Below are 22,242 nucleotides of genomic sequence, written 5' to 3' on the forward strand. Positions count from 1 at the left end.
TATCAACCCTTTTCCAGTGATTTAACTTACTGAGACTCTCTCCCATATGGTGTCTGTCTTAGTTAGGGTTTTATTGTTGTGAACAGACACCATGACCGAGGCAAGTCCTATAAAAGAAAAACATTTTTGGGGAGCTGGCTTACAAGTTCAGAGGTTCAATCCATTATCATCAAGGTTGGAGTATGGCATTGTCTAGGCAGGTATGGCGAGAAGGAAATGAGAGTTATTCATCTTGACCTGAAGGCTGCCAGAAGACTGACTTACAGGCAGCTAGGAGTAGAGTCTGGAAGCCCACCCATACAGTGACATGCTTCCTCCAACATGACAACACCTGTTCCAACAGCGTCACACTTCCTAATAGTTCCACTCCTGGGCCACCATATTTAAACTACTGCACAGTCTCTTTACCCCATCAATACTTTTTTTCTGCACAAGAGCCTTCCAATTTGATGAAATCCCATTTGTTTACTTTTGCTTTTATTTCCTGTGCTTTTTTTGAGGTCTTTGCCAAAAATCCTTGCCCTTGACAAAGTCCTGAGGTATTTGCCCTGTTTTCCTCCCACAGTTTCATGTCTTCTATAAGTCTTTAATCTTCCTGTAGTTGATTTGTGTAGCTGATGAAACAGGAGTCTAGTTTTGCTCTTCTGCCTGTAGCCATCCAATACTTATGCAGCACCCAGTGAAAAGATTGTCTTTTGTCTAGCACATGTTCATAGTACCTTCTAGGCTCTCTAATAACTCACATGTCTGTTTTAAAGTACAAACCTGATGGTTTGATCATTTCCGTTTTGGGGTATGTTTAATATCTCTTTTGTTCTTCTGCTCAGGATCCTTTGGCGATTGGTGGTTTCTGTAGCTACACATAACATTTTTCCCCACTGTGTGAATAGTATCATTACACTTTTGATATGGAACATAGGGATGGTACAAATACTTTTTTTTTTACTTTTTTTTTTGTGTGTGTGCTGCTTACTTTCTTTTGTCAATGTTTTATAGTTAAGTTTCCTCAAAGATAGAATTAATTCTTTACATCTATTTAAGACAAGTCACTATGGGCATATAGCAATGCTATACATTTTTGTAGCCACTGTTATACTGTTATATGTTACTGTTATATATACTGTTATATGTTATATGTTTGCTGAATTTGATTATTGGTTCTACTATAGAGGAGTCTCTGCCATTTCCTAGAAATAAAATCAAATTCTGTATAAACATGGGCAACTTTTCACTTTCAGGAGCCTTTATTCTACTTTTTGCCTAAGGATCTAGACAATTTTCAAAGCTCTATCAAATGAAAGTAGAGGGAGTATAGGACTCTTATTTCACATATTAGGCAGAAAGCTTGTCAGTTGGGCTATTGTCATTGATATTTATATGTTGTGTTTACACAGTTTGTCCAGCACTTTTTTTTTTTTTTATTATTAACTTGAGTATTTCTTATATACATTTCGAGTGTTATTCCCTTTCCCGGTTTCCGGGCAAACATCCCCCTCCCCCCTCCCCTTCCTTATGGGTGTTCCCCTCCCAACCCTCCCGCCATTGCCGCCCTCCCCCCATAGACTAGTTCACTGGGGGTTCAGTCTTAGCAGGACCCAGGGCTTCCCCTTCCACTGGTGCTCTTACTAGGATATTCATTGCTACCTATGGGGTCAGAGTCCAGGGTCAGTCCATGTATAGTCTTTAGGTAGTGGCTTAGTCCCTAGAAGCTCTGGTTGCTTGGCATTGTTGTACTTTTGGGGTCTCGAGCCCCTTCAAGCTCTTCCAGTTCTTTCTCTGATTCCTTCAATAGGGGACCTATTCTCAGTTCAGTGGTTTGCTGCTGGCATTCGCCTCTGTATTTGCTGTATTCTGGCTGTGTCTCTCAGGAGCGATCTACATCCGGCTCCTGTCGGTCTGCACTTCTTTGCTTCATCCATCTAGTCCAATTGGGTGGCTGTATATGTATGGGCCAAATGTGGGACAGGCTCTGAATGGGTGTTCCTTCAGTCTCTGTTTTAATCTTTGCCTCTCCCTTCCCTGCCAAGGGTATTCTTTTTCCTCATTTAAAGAAGGAGTGAAGCATTCACATTTTGATCATCCGTCTTGAGTTTCGTTTGTTCTAGGGATCTAGGGTAATTCAAGCATTTGGGTTAATAGCCACTTATCAATGAGTGCATACCATGTATGTCTTTCTGTGATTGGGTTAGTTCACTCAGGATGATATTTTCCAGTTCCAACCATTTGCCTACGAATTTCATAAACTCGTTGTTTTTGATAGCTGAGTAGTATTCCATTGTGTAGATGTACCACATTTTCTGTATCCATTCCTCTGTTGAAGGGCATCTGGGTTCTTTCCATTTTCTGGCTATTATAAATAAGGCTGCGATGAACATAGTGGAGCACGTGTCTCTTTTATATGTTGAGGCATCTTTTGGGTATATGCCCAAGAGAGGTATAGCTGGATCCTCAGGCAGTTCAATGTCCAATTTTCTGAGGAACCTCCAGACTGATTTCCAGAATGGTTTTACCAGTCTGCAATCCCACCAACAATGGAGGAGTGTTCCTCTTTCTCCACAACCTCGCCAGCATCTGCTGTCACCTGAGTTTTTGATCTTAGCCAATCGCACTGGTGTGAGGTGAAATCTCAGGGTTGTTTTGATTTGCATTTCCCTTATGACTAAAGATGTTGAACATTTCTTTAGGTGTTTCTCAGCCATTCGGCATTCCTCAGCTGTGAATTCTTTGTTTAGCTCTGAACCCCATTTTTTAATAGGGTTATTTGTTTCCCTGCGGTCTAACTTCTTGAGTTCTTTGTATATTTTGGATATAAGGCCTCTATCTGTTGTAGGGTTGGTAAAGATCTTTTCCCAATCTGTTGGTTGCCGTTTTGTCCTAACCACAGTGTCCTTTGCCTTACAGAAGCTTTGCAGTTTTATGAGATCCCATTTGTCAATTCTTGATCTTAGAGTATAAGCCATTGGTGTTTTGTTCAGGAAATTTTTTCCAGTGCCCATGTGTTCCAGATGCTTCCCTAGTTTTTCTTCTATTAGTTTGAGTGTGTCTGGTTTGATGTGGAGGTCCTTGATCCACTTCGACTTAAGCTTTGTACAGGGTGATAAGCATGGATCGATCTGCATTCTTCTACATGTTGCCCTCCAGTTGAACCAGCACCATTTGCTGAAAATGCTATCTTTTTTCCATTGGATGGTTTTGGCTCCTTTGTCAAAAATCAAGTGACCATAGGTGTGTGGGTTCATTTCTGCATCTTCAATTCTATTCCATTGGTCTATCTGTCTGTCTCTGTACCAATACCATGCAGTTTTTATCACTATTGCTCTGTAATACTGCTTGAGTTCAGGGATAGTGATTCCCCCTGAAGTCCTTTTATTGTTGAGGATAGCTTTAGCTATCCTGGGTTTTTTGTTATTCCAGATGAATTTGCAAATTGTTCTGTCTAACTCTTTGAAGAATTGGATTGGTATTTTGATGGGGATTGCATTGAATCTGTAGATTGCTTTTGGTAAAATGGCCATTTTTACTATATTAATCCTGCCAATCCATGAGCATGGGAGATCTTTCCATCTTCTGAGGTCTTCTTCAATTTCTTTCCTCAGTGTCTTGAAGTTCTTATTGTACAGATCTTTTACTTGCTTGGTTAAAGTCACACCGAGGTACTTTATATTATTTGGGTCTATTATGAAGGGTGTCGTTTCCCTAATTTTTTTCTCGGCTTGTTTCTCTTCTGTATAGAGGAAGGCAACTGATTTATTTGAGTTAATTTTATACCCAGCCACTTTGCTGAAGTTGTTTATCAGCTTTAGTAGTTCTCTGGTGGAACTTTTGGGATCACTTAAATATACTATCATATCATCTGCAAATAGTGATATTTTGACCTCTTCTTTTCCGATCTGTATCCCTTTGATCTCCTTTTGTTGTCTGATTGCTCTGGCTAGAACTTCAAGAACTATATTGAATAAGTAGGGAGAGAGTGGGCAGCCTTGTCTAGTCCCTGATTTTAGTGGGATTGCTTCAAGTTTCTCTCCATTTAGTTTAATGTTAGCAACTGGTTTGCTGTATATGGCTTTTACTATGTTTAGGTATGGGCCTTGAATTCCTATTCTTTCCAGGACTTTTATCATGAAGGGGTGTTGAATTTTGTCAAATGCTTTCTCAGCATCTAATGAAATGATCATGTGGTTCTGTTCTTTCAGTTTGTTTATATAATGGATCACGTTGATGGTTTTCCGTATATTAAACCATCCCTGCATGCCTGGGATGAAGCCTACTTGATCATGGTGGATGATTGTTTTGATGTGCTCTTGAATTCGGTTTGCCAGAATTTTATTGAGTATTTTTGCGTCGATATTCATAAGGGAAATTGGTCTGAAGTTCTCTTTCTTTGTTGTGTCTTTGTGTGGTTTAGGTATAAGAGTAATTGTAGATTCGTAGAAGGAATTCGGTAGTGCTCCATCTGTTTCAATTTTGTGGAATAGTTTGGATAATATTGGTATGAGGTCTTCTATGAAGGTTTGATAGAATTCTGCACTAAACCCATCTGGACCTGGGCTCTTTTTGGTTGGGAGACCTTTAATGACTGCTTCTATTTCCTTAGGAGTTATGGGGTTGTTTAACTGGTTTATCTGTTCCTGATTTAACTTTGATACCTGGTATCTGTCTAGGAAATAGTCCATTTCCTGAAGATTTTCAAATTTTGTTGAATATAGGTTTTTATAGTAAGATCTGATGATTTTTTGAATTTCCTCTGAATCTGTAGTTATGTCTCCCTTTTCATTTCTGATTTTGTTAATTTGGACGCACTCTCTGTGTCCTCTCGTTAGTCTGGCTAAGGGTTTATCTATCTTGTTGATTTTCTCAAAGAACCAACTTTTGGTCCTGTTGATTCTTTCTATGGTCCTTTTTGTTTCTACTTGGTTGATTTCAGCTCTGAGTTTGATTATTTCCTGCCTTCTACTCCTCCTGGGTGTATTTGCTTCTTTTTGTTCTAGAGCTTTTAGGTGTGCTGTCAAGCTGCTGACATATGCTCTTTCCTGTTTCTTTCTGCAGGCACTCAGCGCTATGAGTTTTCCTCTTAGCACAGCTTTCATTGTGTCCCATAAGTTTGAGTATGTTGTATCTTCATTTTCATTAAATTCTAAAAAGTTTTTAATTTCTTTCTTTATTTCTTCCTTGACCAGGTTATCATTGAGTAGAGCATTGTTCAATTTCCACGTATATGTGGGCATTCTTCCCTTATTGTTATTGAAGACCAGTTTTAGGCCGTGGTGGTCCGATAGCACGCATGGGATTATTTCTATCTTTCTGTACCTGTTGAGGCCCGTTTTTTGACCAATTATATGGTCAATTTTGGAGAAAGTACCATGAGGAGCTGAGAAGAAGGTATATCCTTTTGCTTTAGGATAGAATGTTCTATAAATATCCGTTAAGTCCATTTGGCTCATGACTTCTCTGAGTCTGTCGACATCACTGTTTAATTTCTGTTTCCATGATCTGTCCATTGATGAGAGTGGGGTGTTGAAATCTCCCACTATTATTGTGTGAGGTGCAATGTGTGTTTTGAGCTTTAGTAAGGTTTCTTTTACGTATGTAGGTGCCCTTGTATTTGGGGCATAGATATTTAGGATTGAGAGTTCATCTTGGTGGATTTTTCCTTTGATGAATATGAAGTGTCCTTCCTTATCTTTTTTGATGACTTTTAGTTGGAAATTGATTTTATTTGATATTAGAATGGCTACTCCAGCTTGCTTCTTCTGACCATTTGCTTGGAAAGTTGTTTTCCAGCCTTTCACTCTGAGGTAGTGTCTGTCTTTGTCTCTGAGGTGTGTTTCCTGTAGGCAGCAGAATGCAGGGTCCTCGTTGCGTATCCAGTTTGTTAATCTATGTCTTTTTATTGGGGAGTTGAGGCCATTGATATTGAGAGATATTAAGGAATAGTGATTATTGTTTCCCTTTATATTCATATTTGGATGTGAGGTTATGTTTGTGTGCTTTCATTCTCTTTGTTTTGTTGCCAAGACGATTAGTTTCTTGCTTCTTCTAGGGTATAGCTTGCCTCCTTATGTTGGGCTTTACCATTTATTATCCTTTGTAGTGCTGGATTTGTAGAAAGATATTGTGTAAATTTGGTTTTGTCATGGAATATCTTGGTTTCTCCATCAATGTTAATTGAGAGTTTTGCTGGATACAGTAACCTGGGCTGGCATTTGTGTTCTCTTAGTGTCTGTATGACATCAGTCCAGGATCTTCTGGCCTTCATAGTTTCTGGCGAGAAGTCTGGTGTTATTCTGATAGGTCTCCCTTTATATGTTACTTGACCTTTTTCCCTTACTGCTTTTAATATTCTTTCTTTATTTTGTGCGTTTGGTGTTTTGACAATTATGTGCAGCACTTTTTTTTTAATCAGATTCCTTATTGGCTTCGATTGACATAACTGATGGATCTCATTTGCATACATTGAACCATCGTTCCCTTCCTGGGATAAATCCCACTTGTCCGAATGTAAAATCTCTTAACGGTGTAATTAGATTTGGTTCCCAAGTTTTGTTCATAATTTTACATTTGTGTTTACTGAGGCGATTGATCTGTAGTGTTCTCTTTCTCCTGTCCTCCCCTTTCACTCTCTATAGTGAGGAAGGAAAGGAGGAAGGGGAAGAGGAGGAGGATCACCAGGCTGTTTAGTGAAAGTGATGGCAGCTTTATGAAATGAGTTTGGAAGAATTTCTTTTTCTCTTCTTTTTGGAATAACTTCTATGAATTGATATGAGTTCTTTAAATGTTCCCTTCAATGACCGAAACTCAGAACTACTAACGTCAGCAGCACTAAGAGGGTAGTGCTTAAATTTTGTTATTGATGCAATCTCTCTTCTTGTCATTGATTTTTCCTATTTCTTTATGACTCAGTCTTGAGAATGTGCAGTCATTTGACATACAGTTGTTATATAACCATTCATGGTCTTCTGTATTTATCACTTATATTGACTCCCTTTAAATCTGACTTTATTATTCTCTTTCCTTAAGTTAGCTGAGGGTTAATTATTTCATCCTTCTAAAGAAGTGTTTAATGTTTGCATTGTTTGATTTTTCTTTTTATTCGTGTTGGTTTGGTTTGACATTGTTTTCTAGATCCTTGATATTCATGGATAGGTTGTTTACAATATTTCCAATTTCCTCTTATAATTGAATTAGTTCCTATAAACTTCCCTTTTAATGTTATAGCCATTGCATCTGCTAGGTTTTAGTATGTTATCTACATTTTTATTTGTTTCAGTCTATTCCAGTGGCCAATTTTATTCATACATCTACAGATTGTTAACAATATAATTTACATCCAAAAATACATTGGGCTTTTCTGTATGACATATGTCCTGAAGAGCATTCTGTGTGCCTTTAGAAAATGAGCATTCTGTGGATGACTGCTAGAGCCTGGGTCTAGCATGCAATTTAACCCTCCTTTTGCTTGGGATATTTGCTTTAGATGAATGTATGGTTATTCCTGATTTCTTTTGGCACCTTTTAGCACGGAATATTTCAGTCCATCTCTTTGTTCTCAGTTATACATGCCTTGAGTTTTAAAGTGAGTGTTGTCAAGCCATTATGTGGTTTGGCTATGCATTTTATCCCAACCAGTTACTATGATGTTTAGTTAAAAAATTAATTTGTTTACATTCAAGGTAATTATTGGTAGGTAATCTCTAATTCAGCCCTTATATAAATCATTCCTAGTCTTCTTCCTCTTCTACTCTTCATCTTTCCTTTGGTTTGCTTTACAATTCTTTTCATCACACTCAATACAACACAAAAAACCATTTGAAATAATGCTGTAGAGAACAGAATCAAAGGGGCAAACAAATATTCAGAGTTGATGAAGTGTGGTGACACACACTTGTAATCTCAGCTCTTTAGAAGCAGAGCCAAAGACGAGTTCAAAGTCATCCTCAGCCACATAGTAAGTTCAGTCCATTCTGGACTACATAAGATGCTGTTTTGAAAAATGGGAGAAGTGACATGAAAGCAAGAGTAATTCTGAGCTTTTGAAATTCTAATTCTCTGTCTTGGTTAATAGTTATTTCTTAGCCTATTGGTCTGGCGATCATTAGCTTCTGGAGTCTTCTTTGTAAAAGTACTCTTATCTGCCATGTTTCCACTGCTAACTAGTTTGATTTACCTGTAAATCAGTGCATATATTTTACAGATACCTATTCTTCTTACTTGATAATTCTTTCAGTCTGAAAGGTCCTTTGCATTTCTGTAGCGCACTCTCACACACTGTCTTGACTTCAGTTTGGTGATGCTTCTGTTAGTCCTTGATTACTAATGGGGATATTTGCTGGACATAGTGTCTCTTCCCATCAGCCCTACAGAGACTATATTCCACTTTCTCCTGACCTGTATGATACACTGAGCAACCTGCTTCCAGACCTCTTGGGGCACCTGTAAACTTTATTTGCTTCTTTTCTCTTACAGCTTTGAGAATTTCTTTATCACTTACCTTAAGTCATAACATACATTTGAAAGGTAGACCAGATTAAATTTCATTGGTGACCCTGGGCCTTGCTATATATAAATGTTTGCGTTGTTCATGAAGAAAGAATTCTATAGTTGAATAATTTCTACTCCTTTGGTACTATTCTTGGACTCCAATTACCCAAATATTTGTTCTTTTTCTAATAGTGTCCCAAAGACAAATTATTTGCCTTCCTCATTTTCAGTTCTGCATCTCACAGAAGCAGGAATTCTAGCTCACTAATGGTTCTCCTCAACTAATCTCCCAATGCCTTCTGTTGTGATTTTAATTTGCTAAGCAAATTTTTTAGCTCAGATTTAGGGGGAGATTTTTTTTTTAAATTCCTTTTGTCTTTGTAGCATTTCTGTTCTTTTCTCCTGAAAGTACTTTTCTTTTTTTTTTTTTAAAGTACTTTTCTTAAAACAAGTGTTTACATTTCCAGAGAGTTCTCCTGTACTAGTCAGTTCCACACATCTATTTTGGGCATGAAGTAAGGTCCCAGTTTCCTCAAAACACTTGATAACATGACAGGCCATTCCAGTTTCAACCAGTGAGTTCCTGCCCAGTTTTGTCAGTAGTCATCTTCCCAAAAAGGAGAAGCAGGCTGCGTGTCTCCTGGTTTCTCTTCCACCCTGTATCTAAGTCCTGGGTGGCTCCCAGGTCAAGGTCTATGAGGAGTAGTATGTATTGTTTCAGCCAAAATTTGTCCAAATATACACTTAATTTTATTGTTCATAATGAAATTGTGCCCGATAAGCATGTCTCTGTTATCCACAGTTACAGCTTGTTGGAAAGTGCCAGGGCGGGGCTCAGACTGACTTCAGAAAAAATTCACTGTTGATAGTCTCCCCTTTAGCTCCAATGTCACATTTGTGGCCAGTAACGCTGCCAAGAATAGCACAACATTGGGGTAGCTCCAAGGCACACACGAATATGATTGCTTGTTAGTAAAGTGGAATTGTGGCAACAGATTGCTGCGACCAGCCCAAGCTATGAGAGATACTTTAGAAGTCTAGTACCCCATGTCCTTACCTTGCCCTGGAGATCTTCCAGAGGCTGTTGGTAGCCAAGCCTGGGAGTAGGAGGAATTAACAATTTCTGTGTTAGGTTTCATCCAGGAATTTGGCCCTGAGCTGTTAAAACCCATCAATTAGTACCCTCAGCAATTTGTTCTTATAGCATATTTAGTTGAGATGGTATTGAACACAGCAGTCCTTACTAATGCTAAGCTGAGATGTGCCTATGTCTCATGGTAACAAGAGGTTATACAGTCAGGTACATCAAGGAGCGACATCTCAGTTGGTATTGGCCAAAGCACAGGGTGCAGTCTATTCCTGGTACCCAGATAATGTTGAAACTCTGTTAACTGGCTTGTTAAAGCTGCATTACCTCAGATTTGAGATACATGGTACAAACAGTCCCTCAGCTACCAAGGCTGGCACTAGGCTGGGTCACATACAAGGCTACAGAGATTTTCATAGCCACAGCAAGAGAGCATCTGTGCTGTAGGCTGCCAAAGCTGTATCCAAACTGGAATCTGTTCCTGGAACATACACGCCTCTTCCTAATGTTAGAAATGGGTTATCAGGCTTTGAGCTGTGGCAGACATTCTACCAGGTCTTGTATCAAAGTGTCGCAGGAGTGTTAATGCTGCATGCTAGCTTGCTTAAAAACCTTTCTTCCAGGAGGTTGAGCCTTATTCTTTACTCAGCCACCATAGACTTAAGGAGGCATTGTGGAGGCAGTTAACTACCAAACCTAATTTAGATTCAGTGGTTCAGGCCCTGGGTATACTAGGGGGCACAGGTCTTTCTCCAGCACCACTTTTCACTGTGGCTAGCTTTGTTCCAGGGTCCAGGTTTAAGACTGGGACTCAATTATGTGTCCCTCTTTTATGTCAGCAACATCTCCCCATGTAGGGCTCAATGTTTAGAGTAAGGGGAAGGATGCCACAGGCAAGTCTTTACCTGTTGCCTGGTCACTGTGTCTTCTCATTTTGTTACACTAGAATGAGAGCATGACATCTGTCACCCATTTATTGCTAGTGGTAATTCTGCAGATCCATGTAGTTGCCCTCTTCTTCCTTTATGGCCACATAAGCAAGTGGCCTCCCTGAAGTAGCTTGCTGAGTCAAAGAGAATGAGCTTCCCCAATGGAGGAAGAACAATTTTCCATCAAGGGTAGACTGCACTGCATGCCTAGAACTTCCAAACAAATTCTCTTGTTGTTACCCTAGAGACCATCATATGGTCTCTAGCTAATCTACTCGGTTCCTAAAAAGCTAGTCTATTAGTTGTTGAACTCCAACTGTTACTGAAAAGACAAACACCAAAACTTGTCAGTCAGTCACCATCTTCTCTAGCTTTGAGTGTTTTTTCAGGAAAAGAAAAAAAAAAGTAAATTCCTTTGAGTTAAAATCAATTAGGAAATAATTCAGCCATAAGGGCAAGTAATATGGCATTAAATAAAGTTTTTTTTTCCATCTTTATTAACTTGGGTATTTCTTACTTACATTTCGATTGTTATTCCCTTTCCCAGTTTCCGGGCCAACATCCCCCTCCCCCTCCCCTTATCTATGGGTGTCCCCTCCCCATCCTCCCCCCATTACCACCCTCCCCCCAACAATCACATTCACGGGGGGTTCAGTCTTGGCAGGACCAAGGACTTCCCCTTCCACTGGTGCTCTTACTAGGCTATTCATTGCTACCTATGAGGTTGGAGCCCAGGGTCAATCCATGTATAGTCTTTGGAGAACCCTATTTTTTTTTTTGACATTTTACACAGCTTCCTCTTTTTTTTTTTTTTATTAACTTGAGTATTTCTTATATACATTTCGAGTGTTATTCCCTTTCACGGTTTCCGGGCAAACATCCCCCTCCCCCCTCCACTTTCTTATGAGTGTTCCCCTCCCCATCCTCCCCCCATTGCCGCCCTCCCCCCAACAGTCTAGTTCACTGGGGGTTCAGTCTTAGCAGGACCCAGGGCTTCCCCTTCCACTGGTGCTCTTACTAGGATATTCATTGCTACCTATGAGGTCAGAGTCCAGGGTCAGTCCATATATAGTCTTTAGTGCCTTAGTCCCTGGAAGCTCTGGTTGCTTGGCATTGTTGTTCATAAGGGGCCTCGAGCCCTTCAAGCTCTTCCAGTTCTTTCTCTGATTCCTTCAACGGGGGTCCTATTCTCAGTTCAGTGGTTTGCTGCTGGCATTCGCCTCTGTGTTTGCTGTATTCTGGCTGTGTCTCTCGGGAGCAATCTACATCCGGCTCCTGTCGGTCTGCAATTCTTTGCTTCATCCATCTTGTCTAATTGGGTGGCTGTATATGTATGGGCCACATGTGGGGCAGGCTCTGAATGGGTGTTCCTTCTGCCTCTGTTTTAATCTTTGCCTCTCTCTTCCCTGCCAAGGGTATTCTTGTTCCCCTTTTAAAGAAGGAATGAAGCATTCACATTTTGATCATCTGTCTTGAGTTTCATTTGTTCTAGGCATCTAGGGTAATTCAAGCATTTGGGCTAATAGCCACTTATCAATGAGTGCATACCATGTGTGTTTTTCTGTGATTGGGTTACCTCACTCAGGATGATATTTTCCAGTTCCAACCATTTGTCTATGAATTTCATAAAGTCATTGTTTTTGATAGCTGAGTAATATTCCATTGTGTAGATGTACCACATTTTCTGTATCCATTCCTCTGTTGAAGGGCATCTGGGTTCTTTCCAGCTTCTGGCTATTATAAATAAGGCTGCGATGAACATAGTGGAGAACGTGTCTTTTTTATATGTTGGGGCATCTTTTGGGTATATACCCAAGAGAGGTATAGCTGGATCCTCAGGCAGTTCAATGTCCAATTTTCTGAGGAACCTCCAGACTGATTTCCAGAATGGTTGTACCAGTCTGCAATCCCACCAACAATGGAGGAGTGTTCCTCTTTCTCCACATCCTCGCCAGCATCTGCTGTCACCTGAGTTTTGATCTTAGCCATTCTCACTGGTGTGAGGTGAAATCTCAGGGTTGTTTTGATGTGCATTTCCCTTATGACTAAAGATGTTGAACATTTCTTTAGGTGTTTCTCAGCCATTCAGCATTCCTCAGCTGTGCATTCTTTGTTTAGCTCTGAACCCCATTTTTTAATAGGGTTATTTGTCTCCCTGCGGTCTAACTTCTTGAGTTCTTTGTATATTTTGGATATAAGGCCTCTATCTGTTGTAGGATTGGTAAAGATCTTTTCCCAATCTGTTGGTTGCCGTTTTGTCCTAACCACAGTGTCCTTTGCCTTACAGAAGCTTTGCAGTTTTATGAGATCCCATTTGTCGATTCTTGATCTTAGAGCATAAGCCATTGGTGTTTTGTTCAGGAAATTTTTTCCAGTGCCCATGTGTTCGAGATGCTGCCCTAGTTTTTCTTCTATTAGTTTGAGTGTATCTGGTTTGATGAGGAGGTCCTTGATCCACTTGGACTTAAGCTTTGTACAGGGTGATAAGCATGGATCGATCTGCATTCTTCTACATGTTGACCTCCAGTTGAACCAGCACCATTTGCTGAAAATGCTATCTTTTTTCCATTTGATGGTTTTGGCTCCTTTGTCAAAAATCAAGTGCCCATAGGTGTGTGGGTTCATTTCTGCATCTTCAATTCTGTTCCATTGGTCTATCTGTCTGTCTCTGTACCAATACCATGCAGTTTTTATCACTATTGCTCTGTAATACTGCTTGAGTTCAGGGATAGTGATACCCCCTGAACTCCTGTTATTGTTGAGGATAGTTTTAGCTACCCTGGGTTTTTTGTTATTCCAGATGAATTTGCAAATTGTTCTGTCTAACTCTTTGAAGAATTGGATTGGTATTTTGATGGGGATTGCATTGAATCTGTAGATCGCTTTTGGTAAAATGGCCATTTTTACTATATTAATCCTGCCAATCCATGAGCATGGGAGATCTTTCCATCTTCTGAGGTCTTCTTCAATTTCTTTCTTCAGAGTCTTGAAGTTCTTATGGTACAGATCTTTTACTTGCTTGGTTAAAGTCACACCGAGGTACTTTATATTATTTGGGTCTATTATGAAGGGTGTCGTTTCCCTAATTTCTTTCTCGGCTTGTTTCTCTTTTGTGTAGAGGAAGGCTACTGATTTATTTGAGTTAATTTTATACCCAGCCACTTTGCTGAAGTTGTTTATCAGCTTTAGTAGTTCTCTGGTGGAACTTTTGGGATCACTTAAATATACTATCTTATCATCTGCAAATAGTGATATTTTGACTTCTTCTTTTCCGATCTGTATCCCCTTGACCTCCTTTTGTTGTCTGATTGCTCTGGCTAGAACTTCAAGAACTATATTGAATAAGTAGGGAGAGAGTGGGCAGCCTTGTCTAGTCCCTGATTTTAGTGAGATTACTTCAAGTTTCTCTCCATTTAGTTTAATGTTAGCTACTGGTTTGCTGTATATGGCTTTTACTATGTTTAGGTATTGACCTTGAATTCCTATTCTTTCCAGGACTTTTATCATGAAGGGGTGTTGAATTTTGTCAAATGCTTTCTCAGCATCTAATGAAATGATCATGTGGTTTTTATCTTTCAGTTTGTTTATATAGTGGATTACGTTGATGGTTTTCCTATATTAAACCATCCCTGCATGCCTGGGATTAAGCCTACTTGATCATGCTGGATGATTGTTTTGATGTGCTCTTGGATTTGGTTTGCCAGAATTTTATTGAGTATTTTTGCATCAATATTCATAAGGGAAATTGGTCTGAAGTTCTCTTTCTTTGTTGGGTCTTTGTGTGGTTTAGGTATAAGAGTAATTGTGGCTTCATAGAAGGAATTCGGTAGGGCTCCATCTGTTTCAATTTTGTGGAATAGTTTGGATAATATTGGTATGCGGTCTTCTATGAAGGTCTGATAGAATTCTGCACTAAACCCGCCTGGACCTGGGCTCTTTTTGATTGGGAGACCTTTAATGACTGCTTCTATTTCTTTAGGAGTTATGGGGTTGTTTAACTGGTTTATCTGTTCCTGATTTAACTTCGGTACCTGGTATCTGTCTAGGAAATTGTCCATTTCCTGCAGATTTTCACGTTGTGTTGAATATAGGCTTTTGTAGTAGGATCTGATGATTTTTTGAATTTCCTCTGACTCTTTTGTTATGTCTCCCTTTTCATTTCTGATTCTGTTAATTTGGACACACTGTCTGTGTCCTCTTGTTAGTCTGGCTAAGGGTTTATCTATCTTGTTGATTTTCTCAAAGAGCCAACTTTAGCTTATGTTAGTTCTTCATATAGTCCTTTTTGTTTCTACTTGGTTGATTTCGGCTCTGAGTTTGATTATTTCCTGCCTTGTACTCCTCCTGGGTGTATTTGCTTCTTTTTGTTCTATAGCTTTTAGGTGTGCTGATATATGCTCTCTCCTGTTTCTTCCTGCAGGCACTCAGAGCTATGAGTGTTCTTCTTAACACAGCTTTCATTGTGTCCCATAAGTTTGGGTATGTTGTACCTTCTTTTTCATTAAAGTCTAAGAAGTCTTTAATTTCTTTCTTTATTTCTTCCTTGAATAGATTATCATTGAGTAAAGCATTGTCCACTTTCCATGTATATGTGGGCATTCTTCCCTTATTGTTGTTAAAGACCAGCTTTAGCCCATGGTGGTTTGATAGGATGCATGGGATTATTTCTATCTTTCTGTATCCATTGAGGCCTGTTTCATGACCAATTATATGGTCAATTTTGGAGAAACTACCATGAGGTGGTGAGAAGAATGTGTATCCTTTTGTTTTAGGATAGCATGTTCTATAAATATCTCTTAAGTCCATTTGGTTCATGACTTCTCTTAGTCTGTCTATGTCTCTGTTTAATTTCTGTTTCCATGATCTCTCCATTGATAAGAGTGTGGTGTTGAAATCTGCTACTATTATTGTATGAGGTGCAAGGTTTCTTTTATGTATGTAGGTGCCCTTGTATTTGGAGCATAGATATTTAGGATTGAGAGTTCATCTTGGTGGATTTTTCCTTTGATGAATATGAAGTGTCCTTCCTTATCTTTTTTGATGACTTTTGGTTGAAAATCGATTTTATTCAATATTAGAATGGCTACTCCAGCTTGCTTCTTCAGACCATTTTCTTGGAAAGTTGTTTTCCAGTCTTTCACTCTGAGGTAGTGTCTGTCTTTGTCTCTAAGGTGTGTTTCCTGTAGGCAGCAGAATGCAGTGTCCTCTTTACATATCCAGTTTGTTAATCTATGTATTTTTATTGGGGAGTTAAGTCCATTGATGTTGAGAGATATTAAGGAATAGTGATTGTTGCTTCCTGTTATATTTGTATGTGGATGTGAGATTATGTTTGTGTGCTTTTCTTCTCTTTGTTTTGTTGCCAAGACGATTAGTTTCTTGTTTTTCTAGGGTGTAGCTTGCCTCCTTATGTTGGGCTTTACCATTTAATATCCTTTGTAGGTTAGGGCTGGATTTGTAGAAAGATACTGTGTAAATTTGGTTTTGTCATGGAATATCTTGGTTTCTCCATCTATGTTAATTGAGAGTTTTGCAGGATACAGTAACCTGGGCTGGCATTTCTGTTCTCTTAGGATCTGTATGACATCTATCCAGGATCTTCTGGCTTTCATAGTCTCTGGAGCGAAGTCTGGTGTGATTCTGATAGGTCTGCCTTTATATGTCACTTGACCTTTTTCCCTTACTGCTTTTAATATTCTTTCTTTGTTTTGTGCATTTGGTGTTTTGACTATTATGTGATGGGAGGAGTTTCTTTTCTGGTCCAATCTATTTGGAGTTTTGTAGGCTTCTTGTATGTTTATGGGCATCTCTTTCTTTAGGTTAGGGAAGTTTTCTTCTATGATTTTGTTGAAGATATTTACTGGTCCTTTGAGCTGGGAGTCTTCACTCTCTTCTATACCTATTATCCTTAGGTTTGATCTTCTCATTGAGTCCTGGATTTCCTGTATGTTTTGGACCAGTAGCTTTTTCTATTTTACATTATCTTTGACAGTTGTGTCGATGATTTCTATGGAATTATCTGCTCCTGAGATTCTCTCATCTATCTCTTGTATTATGTTGGTGATGCTTATATCTACGTCTCCTTGTCTCTTCCTTTGGTTTTCTATTTCCAGGGTTTTTTCCTTTTGTGCTTTCTTTATTGCTTCTATTTCCATTTTTAGTTCCTTCACCTGTTTGTGTTTTCCTGGAATTCTTTCAGGGATTTTTGTGATTCCTCTCTATAGGCTTCTACTTGTTTATTTATGTTTTTCTGCATTCCTCTAAAGGAGTTCTTTATGTCTTTCTTGAAATCCTTCATCATCATGATCAAATGTGATTTTAAATCTAGATTTTGCTTTTCTGGTGTGTTTGGATATTCAGTGTTTGCTTTGGTGGGAGAATTGGGCTCTGATGATGACAGGTAGTCTTGGTTTCTGTTGCTTGGGTTCCTGCACTTGCCTCTTCCCGTCAGGTTGTCTCTGCTGTCACCTTGTTCTGCTATTTCTGACAGTGGCTAGACCGTCCTATAGTCCTGTGTGTCAGGAGTGCTGTAGACCTGTTTTCCTGTTTTCTTTCAGCCAGTTATGGGAACAGAGTGTTCTGCTTTCAGGCGTGTAGTCTTTTCTGTCTACTGATCTTCAGCTGTTACTCTGGGTGTGTGTCTTGTGTCCACCAGGCCCGTCACTTGGAGCAGAGAAGTTGGTCTTACCTCTGGTCCCTGGCCTGAAGTTGCTCCTGGCGGCCTGCGTTTGAGCTCTCCATGAGGGCGGCAACCAGAAGGGCCTGCCCTGCCTTTTGTTGGGCCCCTATGCACAGGGGTCCCAGATGGCATTAGGCGTTTTCCTCTAGAGTCAGAAATGTGGGCAGAGTGTAGTCTCTTCTGGCTTCCCAGGCATGTCTGCCTCCCTGAAGGTTTAGCTCTCCCTCCCACGGGATTTGGTTGCAAGGAGCTTTTGATAGGCTCCCTTCAGATCCAGGTGGTATCTGGACCGCAGAGGACCTGCTGCTTGAGTGTCCCTATCTTCCTGTTCCCAGAGGCCCTATATAGTTTCCTCTTGGGCCAGGGATGTGGGCAAGGGTGGGCAGTATTGGCGGTCTCTCCAGCTCTGCATTCTCAGGAGTGCCCACCTATCTAGGCAGTGAGCTTTCTCTCCCATGGTGTTTGAGAACAGAGAGCTGTGGGCCGGGATCAGTGAGGTTCAGGCTTTAGCTAAAAACCGGATGTGTCCGGTCCCAGAGAAATTTTGCCTGTGAGTGTCCTGAGTCCACCAGGCAGTTCACTTGGAGCAGAAATGTTTGTCTTACCTCTGGTTCCAGCCTGAGGTTGCTCCTGGGGGTGGGGGTGGGGGCTGTGTTCGAGCTCTCCGTGAGGGCAGCAACCAGAAGGGCCTGGGTGTCTTTTCTCTGACCCCTGTGCACAGGGGTTCCAGATGGCATTAGGTGTTTTCCTCTGGAGTCAGAAATGTGGGCAGAGTGTAGTCTCTTCTGGCTTCCCAGGCATGTCTGCCCCTCTGAAGGTTTAGCTCTCCCTCCTACAGGATTTGGGTGTAGGGAGCTATTGACAGGGTCCCTTCAGATCTGGGTGGTGTCTGAACCGCAGGGCTAAATAAAGCTTCTTATAGCAGCTATTTCTCTACCCTATAGGCTTGCCATTACTGGAACTGTCTGCCTTAATTTTTATTCCTCTACTCATGACCATTCATTATCCAGAAGATGCCCCAGACCCACCAACCTGACAATGGAGTTCAGTTAAACTAGAACCAGTTCCAGCCTGCCCCTAAAAATATAAAATGATTTCTTATCACTTGGATAAGCCCCATATACTGATCCTTGGAAAACAACAAAGTGATATGTAAAATCTCGAGTCTAAGTCCTAGATGCAGTAGTGACCTGTAGACTCTGAAGGCTTAGCAAGAACTTCTTTAATATGAAAAAACTTTACTTTTACAAAGAGCTATTTAATCATGGAATGCTTTTTATAGAACATACACTAATAGGCTGTAGACCAGGTGTCTTTTGACTAGAAGGAACAGAAAACAAGCATTTCACCATGCTTACTTCTGTATGTTCTACTTTGAGGGGAGCATTTACAGAAACACGTATGCCGGGTTGAACAGAACATAAATGCTTCTCTTGCTGACAGAACTATTGCATCTGGCCAGTTTACAGATGAAGTTTGAAATGAATTGAGAAATAATTAGTAAATCAGTGCAGTTTTCAGATAAGAAAAGAGATATCACCATTTTAAGCCTGGAAGCGTGAGAGGGGTCATTGGATGCTATCCAAGGATGTCATTCTTTGAAGCATCCATGTAGTGTGGGACCAGCACCCACCATTATTCCATTATTTTACTCTTTCATGTTCTGGAAAAAAGAAAAAAATTTAGTTGTTAGTTTCATTCAAAGAGCAGACACTTCCCAAGTAAGTAATGTTATTATAGTGATAGTATTAGCCAGTTCTGCCAGTGAATGCAGGCAAGAGGGATATGTTCAGTTCTCAAAGTGGAAGGCACCAATTCAGTATTTGGAGGTGGGTATTAGAAGAAAGCTAACTAGAAGTATTAGGTGTCTTTCATTGGCTTCTTGCAAGTTGGAAAGGAGAGGAGCTGATGGCTACCAGCACTGGTCCTGGACATTTGAACTAAAGATTATATTTGTTTGCCAGGGATTTGGAGTCAGAGTTTCACAGTTAATGATCTTTCATTGGCTGTTTCCCCTATCTGTTGCTAGGAACTCAACCTATGACTCAGCGTTAGACTCAGCACTCTTACCAACCGAGCTAAATTCCCAGTCAGCCACTGTCCACTTCTTCATTTATTTTCTTCGATTACAGTATGGACTTGGATACTAAAAAATCTCATTAAACTTGCTGACCCTTGGAAATTTCCAGAGTGAGTGCTTTGGGCCACTTTTGGAGAAAGGCAATAATTATACATTTTATGTTTATGTAAATATTCACAAAGAAGGAACACAAGTAAAAGACACACATGTTGCTTTGCTTTGCTTTTCTATCTCATGGTGGCTACTAGCTGTCAGACCCACTGGCAAATCTGCAGGAACTGTTTTGAATTCTGAAATTGAAAAACACAACAAACCGACCAGGTCTATTGACCTTGCCACTATGGAGGGAACTGTGCACCTCTCTGCATGTCAATGGTCTGCTTTTCTTTGTTTTCTTTCTTGGTTTTCCTAGATATCTATTAGGGCCTTTGAATTTATCTATTTAAGGATGGTAATAAATACACTCAAATTGCCAAACCACGAATCTTGCATGAAATGACAGCTCAGCCAAGAGGAGAATGAATTCTAACCTCCTGGTCCCAATGTCATGAATAAATGAAAACAGAAAAGGCATAAGACAGGAAATTGGAACATTTTCAAACAATAGTGGCAATTTTCATGTGTTTAACAGTTTAGGTTTGATAATGGTTTAACTCTTTCTGTTTACAGTTGACATGAACAGTCAGGTGGATGGTGTAAATGAGATGACAGAGAGTCTGCAGGAAGATCTCCAATAGGTAAGTTACCCGGATGGAGGGATTTTTCAATTCATGAGCTAACCACTAGGATTAATTTGCAAACAAGATGCTGTATTTATCTTTGCTTTTCAGCTCCCAGAATGTAGCTTGGGCTTGACTTTATAGATCTTTAAACCTAATAACAGGGTGTTTAGAAGAAAGATTACCTCATGGAAGCTTGTCATCCTTAAGTAGAAAGAACAAGCTGTAGCAAGCATAATTAAATCACGGAACACCTTAGATTTCCTCACTTGGACAAGAATAGTGTTTTCCTATCAGTCTTACCCCTTGACTCCTAGGGTGATCTCATTACTTCAGTACTCCAGCTGATTCCAGAAGCATCATTTTTCCAGGAACACCACACTGTGTTGTTTGGTATATCTGCTTTTTATGTGTCTCACTAAATCTTTACCTGAAAGAATATATAAAGACATATAAATATGTCTTGGCAGAAAAATAGGTGCTTGAGGTGGCACACTGCTTCCTGAAGACATGTACATCTGTATAGACATTCCTTGAGTTCAATGAGCCCAAGGCAACTCCCAGGAAAATAAAGCTATGGTAACCAGACCACACAGTCTAAATCATATCTAGAGTGATAAATAATCTATTAGCTTTTCCACAATGCTCGCAACCCTAGAAAGGGCTGTAGGAAAGGTGGGAAAATACTTCAAATACCCAGAGTATTTGTGCTTCAAATACTCTGGGAAGTTCCCATTGAAAAATAATGAACTGAGACAAATAGTTCCCACCATTCCTCAGTGCCTCTTGTCCCTTTTATTCTTTAGCCACCAACAAAGTACAACTTTTGGATTTTTTTTTCCTATTAACATCCAAGTAAAGTACAGGTCTAGATCTATTTTCCTTGACCTCAGATACACACGGAGGTTCAAATACTTCCAATTCAAAATTACTTGAATGTGTAAACATAGTCGTCATCATTTCTTCTCTTACCTGCTTTTGAATAGCTCAAACATTGCTTGCAGAAAGCATGATGGTGCTTTTCCATATTCATACAGATCCCAAATATTAACTTTATTAGAACGTCATAGGCTACCAGAGCAATCTATCTAAATTAATTAATAAGCCCAGCATCATCAACTGTAACTTTAATTTAAAGTGACAAGGAAACTTGCTTGTTTACCACACTGGTTTTCTGGGCTCTATCCCACATATATGTTAATGCATACTAGATAGTATCTCTGGCTACTCAGATATGTTGTTCCTATGTCCACTGATTCAAGAAAACCATGAATTTAAAATACTTAAAAAACAAAACCCAAGAATTGCATATGTAGTGACCATGTAGAGACTTTCCTTGTTAGTCCTAATGCAGGATGACAACTACAAAACACATCATTATGTTACATCAAGTATTTTGATAATCTCGAGGTAATTTGAATTACACAGAAAGATGTGCATATGCAAATATCACACTGTTTCACACATGAAACTTGAGCATTCATAGTCTTAACCATCCATCAGGATAACTAGAGACAGTCTGCCACAGACACTGGGTTCTCTCTTCTTCTTCAGCTTCCTCTCCCATCTCTTCCCAGCCTTCTGTGCACTGTGACATATAGTTTTCTTCTTTTAGCAGAGTCACAGGTTAGACTTTGTTTTTCATATTAATTACATCAAACAACATTAATGTATGTGAAGCCTTTATTTTTACACTACTATTGTGGTTAGCGTTTGCACGTAGTTCTTACTCTCTTAGCCTCATCAGATGTAGTTTGATGTGCGTTGACACTGAGCCACTTCTTTTAGAAAGTGAACATCATCATCTGGTACAAAAATATGGAGTAACTGAAACTCCCACATTGATAGGAGTTAAAAATGTTAGACCCTGTATTTTCAATTACTCTAACAAAAATCAGTGAAGAAGGAGGAAAAATCTATTTGAACCCTTGAAGATCAGCAGGAACATCAGGACAGGGAAAGGCCATTTGAGTTTCAATAAAACCTTCAAGGTCATACTCACACTGACTATAGACAGTTCTTTCAAAACTGTTATACTTAAATGAAAGAGGCAAAGAAGCCCAAAAGGTTAGCATAAAAAAAATGACCATTCAGCATTATCAAGCTGATTTTACCCCAGGAACTTTAAGGGTTGTTTCATAGATGCAAATTAATAAATGTAATGGCATTAAGTAATCTGGAAGATAGAAATTATATGATCATTTGAGTATTTTTAAATCTATCAGATTTTTTTAGCAACTCTTCATTATAAACACTCCCGCCAATATTAC

General features: G+C 39.6%; 1 protein-coding gene across 8 annotated transcripts in view; it reads left to right on the plus strand.

The window, feature by feature from the left end:
* Macrod2 (mono-ADP ribosylhydrolase 2) overlaps nt 1-22,242 on the plus strand; it is a 2,026,216-nt gene that overhangs the window by 1,997,794 nt on the left and 6,180 nt on the right. For all 8 annotated transcript variants that reach the window (NM_001428715.1, NM_001428716.1, NM_001428717.1 and 5 more), the window contains 1 exon segment: nt 19,923-19,990. In NM_001428715.1, coding sequence (NP_001415644.1) covers nt 19,923-19,990 — 68 coding nt within the window.

This window comes from Rattus norvegicus, chromosome 3, assembly GCF_021556685.1.
Source record: "Rattus norvegicus strain SHRSP/BbbUtx chromosome 3, alternate assembly SHRSP_T2T, whole genome shotgun sequence".
Lineage (NCBI taxonomy): Eukaryota > Metazoa > Chordata > Mammalia > Rodentia > Muridae > Rattus > Rattus norvegicus.